General features: G+C 43.9%; 1 protein-coding gene across 1 annotated transcript in view; it reads left to right on the top strand.

Moving 5' to 3' along the window:
- Positions 1-2,111, top strand: part of LOC109821534 — a 7,553-nt gene extending 5,442 nt beyond the window's left edge. The window contains exon 5 of the mRNA XM_020387715.1: positions 1,839-2,111. Within this exon, the coding sequence (XP_020243304.1) occupies positions 1,839-2,111 (273 nt within the window). The remainder of the gene's footprint in view (positions 1-1,838) is intronic.

The following is a 6,816-nucleotide window of genomic DNA, read 5'->3' on the forward strand; positions in this document are numbered from 1 at the left end:
GGTCATTTGAGTGAATATTGCTTTGACCGTGTTAGTGCACCACATGCGCCCAAACGGGTTCATAACCCTAGGGCTTTGAGCTTAGAAGATAGGGATCATGTCCCTAAATCTTTTGGTACCACAAATACTTGGGTACCAAAACAAATTTGATTTTTAAACCAAGAATTTTAATGTTTTAATTTTTCTTTTTCTTGGTTTTAAAAAACGTGTTCTAAATTTTTTTATATGAAAACAATTTTTTTTTGATCAAATATTTTGTTTTCATGATTATTAGTTTCGATTTTGATGAGAGATTTGTAGTTATATACCCTCCGGGTTTATTGGGCGTTGTAGGCATATAAAATTGCTTATAGGTCCCTTAGCACAGCTCGGCACAAACCGACGAACCAACGAGGCGACGAGATCGACGAATCGCACGCAAGCGACGGAATGCATCCATACGCGTTCGGGATCAAGCCAAGTGTTAAAGAATCAACGAGTCATCCAACCGGGAACAGACTCGGACGAATCACGATCGAATCAAGATCAGTTTCGGACTCGAACTCAGAAGTGGATTTACTGCCAAATCAGGAATCAGACTTACTGCCAAATCAGATCAACAAATCAGAGTGTCAATCAACCAAATCACAGACAAAACCGGAAAACGGACACAACACCCAGAGGGGCTCAGATTCTACTAGATTAATAGTAATTGTGATGGTGAAACATGTTATTGCACGGTGTAGTGCATGGCAGGTTTGACATTTTTGGTTTCACCTTGGACTGTAGCCTTGTTAAAACCCGAAACCACGCCTAAGGGGGCTCGGCCAAAGCCGAGCCACCTATGGGTGGCTCGGCCCAGTGCTGGCCACCCATAGGTGGCCGATCCAGATCTGTGCGCGGGCACAGTTCAGAGAGCCTATAAATAGGCTAGGCATTGCTCATTTTCAAAGGTTGGAATTTCAAGAGCCAAAACTCTGCCGGATTGAAGAGCGGACTCGGAGCTTTGAAGACTTGCACATTCGGATCTGATCCTCGGCGAGCATCCACGTCAGAAAAGGCAGGATTTTGAGAGGAAGAAAGAACAGATCTGAGATCTACACGAGATCACACTCCAGATCTAAGCTTGGTCTTAGATCTCGAGATCCGAGCGAATATTCCCTTGGTGGACTAATCCCTCCCGGCTATTATTCCCTTCGTGGAATAATACCCGTATAATCGTGTAGATCCGACCGGATCTAGATCGCGCGGTGGTCCACGGATTAACCCCGGCGTTGGCAAAAAACCCACACAAGCGAGCGACCACAAAACAGGAGCTCGCGATTTGTTCACAAAAGGAAAGTTGTAATTTTTCTTATTTTTCTTTGATTTAATTGTAACTGGATCTAAAAAAGACCGGATCTTTTGTAACCCAAGATGACGATTATTTCAATGAAAAAGACAACAGTTTTCCCCGCGAACAAGAGTAAGAGGCTTGGCTCCGCCTAGTGGAGAGATACCAGAAGATGAGGGCACCGGAGTTTCAGGGATTGTCAGATTCTCTTGCGGCACATAAATGGAAGGAAGATGTGGGTAACATCCTTGAGATACTTAATGTGACTTCAGTTCAGAAGTAGAGGCTGACATCTTTCAGTCTCAAAGGGGATGCAGAAAGATGCTATCGGCTTCAGTTCACTCTAGAGCAGAGGACGACCTTTACCTAGGAGGATTTCGTCTACTTCTTCGATGAGCAGTATATCTCTTCCACGGCACGGGCCGAGAAAGAGCTTGAGTTATCCTGATTAACTCAAGGAGACATATCAGTAGCAGACTTCGAGAGCGGATTTATGAGTCTACATCATTTTACGGGCATGTGGCAGACTAGAGAACGCCAGGCACATATGTTTCTAGCAGGACTTTGCCCTAGCCTTCGTCGATACCTCGTTTGTAGGAGGTTCTACTCAGTTCGAGAAGTAGCTAATGCTGCAACTTCACAGGAGAATGAGTCAGCTATGTTCCAGAAGGATAAGGAAGGAAATACTAAGGATAAAGGAAAGAATAAAAGGCTATTTTTAGGACCCCAGCAGCAACAGCAGCAGCAGCAAAGCCCTTATAGGAGAGGACCTCAGTACAATCAGAGAGCACCTCAGTAGTGCAAGTTTCAGGGCACATATTATAATTGTCATAAGATTAGGCACAAAGCATCAGAATGCCGCAGTGCACCAGCAGGAGCAGAGCAAGGGAAAGGGCAGAATCAGCAACAGAATCGATTTTAGGGCCGAGGTCAGGGTCAGCAGATGAGACTGGAGGCACCGCTAGTGGTATCGCAGATTGAGGGGCAGGTTCGTGCAGTTCAGGAGGTCCCTCAGGGATAGGTAGTTCAATATGCTCCACCTCCAAACGCGGAGTAGGTCTGCCACCGGGTAGAGTTATTCCAGTGCCTCTCATGATCATGGGAGCGAATCGGAGCCTTAGTGGAGGGTACGTTCTTTCGTAACTCCTTATCCAGTCGCGTATGTCTTTTCGATTGGGAGCGTTCACACTCTTCTATTTTGCTTTTATGATTAGGCTTCAGCTCATAGCTCAGCCTCTAGATATTCTTTTGTTAGTTTTCGCCCCGCTAGGTGAGATGTCACTCTTGGAGAGCATATGTAGGAGGTGTGTTATCAGTTTAGATGAGTCTGAGTTTGTTGTCGATCTGATAGTATTGAACATATCAGAGTTTGATGTTATTCTTGGTGTAGATTGGCTATCTTCCTACCACGTCAGTATCGATTGTTTTGTGAAAACAGTCAAGTTGCGAGCATCTGATGGGTCCGAGTTAGTTGTGGCCACCTCTCAGGGGAACCAGTTTGCGGAGTCATTACTGGCGTACATCAAGGAGGTGATGCTTTGGGATCAGAGTGTAGATATATGTGAGAATAAACTTGTCTTAGATTTTCAGAATGTCTTTCAGGACATACCTGGGTTGTCTCCTGTGAGAGAGGTTGAGTTTTGTATTGAGTTGTAGCTGGGCACAGCCCCGATATCCCGAGCATCCTATTGCATGGCACCTGCTGAGATGAGGGAGCTATAGACCCAGTTAGATGAGTTGTTAGCTCAAGACTTTATTTGTCGGAGTCATTCTCTATGGGGAGCGCCGGTCCTCTTCGTAAAGAAGAAGGATGGTAGTATGCGATTATGTATCGACTACCGTGAGTTGAACAAAGTCACTATCCAGAATAGATATCCTTTGCCTCGGCTTGATGACTTATTCAATCAGCTGCAGGGAGGGTAGTATTTCTTGAAGATTGATCTTCGTTTTGGTTATCATCAGTTACGGGTTCGGGAGATAGATATTCCCAATACCGTCTTTCTGACTCGATATGGGTCCTTCAAGTTTTTGGTCATGCCATTTGGATTGACCAATGCATCCACGGTATTCATGGATTTGATGAACCGGGTCTTCCGTCCTTACTTGGACCAGTTCATGATTGTATTTATCGATGATATTCTTATCTATTTGAGATCGGAGTTGGAGCACGAGCAGCATCTACGTTTGATTTTGTAGACCTTGCGAGAGCATCAGATTATGCTAAGTTTAGCAAGTGTAAGTTTTGGATTTCTGAGGTCAGATTTCTTGGTCATGTTGTCAGCAGAGAGGGCATAGCAGTAGACCCAGCTAAGGTTTCAGTAGTGCTTCATTGGGAACAGCCAAAGACGGTTATCGAGATTCGTAGCTTTTTAGGGTTAGCTTGCTATTACAGGAAGTTCATTCAGGACTTCTCGAAGATTATAATGCCACTTACACGCCTTACGAAGAAGGGTGTATAATTTACTTAGAGCATGGAGTGCTAGAAGGCCTTTGATACCTTGAAGGCTAAGTTGACTACAACACCAATTCTTACTATTCCGAGCAGTGATAGAATATTTTTTGTATACACGGATGCGTCATTAGTAGGTTTGGGAGGTGTTCTGATGCAGACTCAGAGGGTAGTAGCATATATCTCATGGCAGTTAAGGGTGCATGAGCAGAACTACCCTACTCATGATTTGGAGTTAGCAGCGGTAGTATTCACGCTGAAGGTGTGGAGACACTACTTGTATGGAGTTCAGTTCGAGCTATTCACAGACCACCAGAGTCTGAAGTACCTTTTCTCCCAAAAGGAACTTAATCAAAGACAGCGGTGATGGATTAAGTTCATTAAGAACTACGAGTTCATGATTTAGTATCATCCGGGGAAGGCAAACGTCGTAGCAGATGCTTCTAGTAGGAAGCGTTGACATCAGGTTGCGGCTTTGAGGTGCTCGTTGTATCGAGATCTCATCACCCTTAGTCAGTTCGATTTTAGGCCAGAGATGGGCGGAAACAGCACATACTTAGGAGCTTTATTAGTGCAGCCATCTTGGAGGGATAGAGTAGTCAGAGCTCAGTTAGAGGACTCTTGGATTCAAATCCGGAAGGAGGATATCTCCAAAGAGCCCAAGGATGATTGGACCATTGGAGTAGATGGAGGCTTTCGGATGAAGGGTCGATTAGTCATGCTAGCTAGTGTGGAGCTGAAGAGGGAGTTGTTTGATGAAGCACATCATACCCGATATAAAGTGCATCCAGGAACCACTAAGATGTACAAGGACTTGAGGAGACACTTTTAGTGGAGTGGTATGTGTAGAGATATTGCAGATTATGTAGCTAAGTGTTTTACCTGTCAGCAGGTGAAGGCAGAGCACCAAAGACCAGCAGGGACACTTCAGCCTTTACCCATTCCAGGGTGGAAGTGGGCGGACATTTTCATGGACTTCATTGTAGGGTTGTCGAAGTCGAAAAAGGAAAACGACTCAGTTTGGGTAATAGTGGATCAGTTGATGAAGTTGGCACATTTTATTCCAGTGAGGACCACTTATAGCGTTGAGACCTATGTGAGGATATTTATCCGAGAGATAGTTCAACTTCATGGAGTTCGGGATATGATTGTATCAGATTGAGTATCAGTTTTCACCTTGCACTTTTGGAGGAGTTTCCAGGATTCATTCGATAGCAGATTATTGTACAGCAGTGTATTCCACCCTCAGATAGATGGTCAGACAGAGAGAGTGAATCAGGTGTTGGAGGACATATTACGGGCTTGTATCATTGACTTTTAAGGCAATTGGGAGGATCATATTCTATTGATAGAGTTTGCTTATAATAATAGTTATCAAGCGACGATTGGTATGGCTCTGTATGAAGCATTGTACGGGAGGCCCTGTAGATCCCCTATATGTTGGGCAGAGATGGAGGATGACTTGTTGCTTGGACCAGAGCTGGTGAGGCAGACTACCAAAAAGGTAGCATTGATTAGGGAGCGTGTTCTAGCCGCTCAGAGTCGGCAGAAGAGCTACGCAGATCATAGACGGCAACCTTTAGAGTTTCAGGTAGGACATTATGTCATGCTAAAGGTATCGTCGATGAAGAGTATGCAGCGATTTGGTAGACAGAGAAAGCTTGACCGAGATATATTGGCCCTTTTAAAATTTATGAGCGTATTGGAGTTGTTTCTTATAGACTAGATCTTCCAGCATCGATGTCTAGTGTGCACGACGTATTTCATGTTTCTATGCTCAAGAAGCACTTGCATGATGAGGAGAGACAGCGAGTATTGGATGCTCCGAAGGTTGAACTTCAGGACGATTTGACTACGATTAAGATTCCAGTTTGTATACTTTCTAGAGAAGACAAGAAACTTAGACATAAGGTGATTCCTTTGGTGAAAGTCCAATGGAACAGGAGAGGATCTGAGGAGATTTCTTCAGAGCACGAGGAGGATATGCGTTGCGACTACCCATACCTATTTGAACAGGTAAATTGTTTGGATTATATTTCCATATGGTTTGTAATGATTTTGGGATAGTTATATTTATTTTTAACACTAGAATGGGAGTATTGTCACTTAGTCCCTAATCATTTGGAATACATGGTATATACATGGGAGGTTCCTTGTTTGGATTTTTCGCTTGACGTACTAATTCCATTAGTTAGGGATTTAAGGTGTGAATATTTGCATTCTAGATTGTTAACTTAGATAGCACTATGTTCATATCTGGAAATTAATGCTATGAGATGTGTATGTGGGAAATTAATTACTCCCGACGTGCTTTTCTCATATTATTAATTTTTGAGACATGATTTCGGAATTTCGAGGATGAAATTCTTTTAAGGGGGGGAAGAATGTAAAACCCTGTAAAATAAAGTGAATGAGTTTTTATTATAAAATATATATGTATATCATAGATAAATATGATAACAAGTGTTTGGGGATCAAACAAGTGTATATATATATGGGTCCCTAGCACAGCTCAGCACGGTGATTCGACAAACCAACGAACCATCGGGCGACATATCCAAACACGATCGTTAGTCCATAATACTAAAGCCAAATGACACGCGACGAAGCGGATCAACGAGGCGACGAGGCTAACGAACCGCACGCAAACAATGGAATACATCCATTCGCATGCGGAATCAAGCTAACAGTTCGGTGAGTCAATGAGTCATCCAACCATAGAACGGATTCGAACTCAAACACCAAAGCGGGTTTACTGCCAAATCAGGATTCAGATCAACAAATCAGAGTCCAAACCAATAGCGAAACCGAAAAACGTCGAAAACCAACATTTGGAGGACTCGGCCAAAACCGAGCCACCAAAAGGTGGCTCGGTGGCCGACGGAGCCACCAAGGTGGCTGGCCACCTGTGCCAAGGCACAGATCTGAGTGCCTATAAATAGGCTAGGGGGCTCATTGTTGAGGGGTTGGAACTTTTGGAGCCGAAACTCTGCCGGATTGAGAACTGAACTTGAACTTTCGGAGCTTTGAAGACTCGACTTCCAGATCTGGTTCT

The sequence above is a fragment of the Asparagus officinalis genome, chromosome 8 (genome assembly GCF_001876935.1).
Source record: "Asparagus officinalis chromosome 8, Aspof.V1, whole genome shotgun sequence".
Classification (NCBI taxonomy): Eukaryota; Viridiplantae; Streptophyta; class Magnoliopsida; order Asparagales; family Asparagaceae; genus Asparagus; species Asparagus officinalis.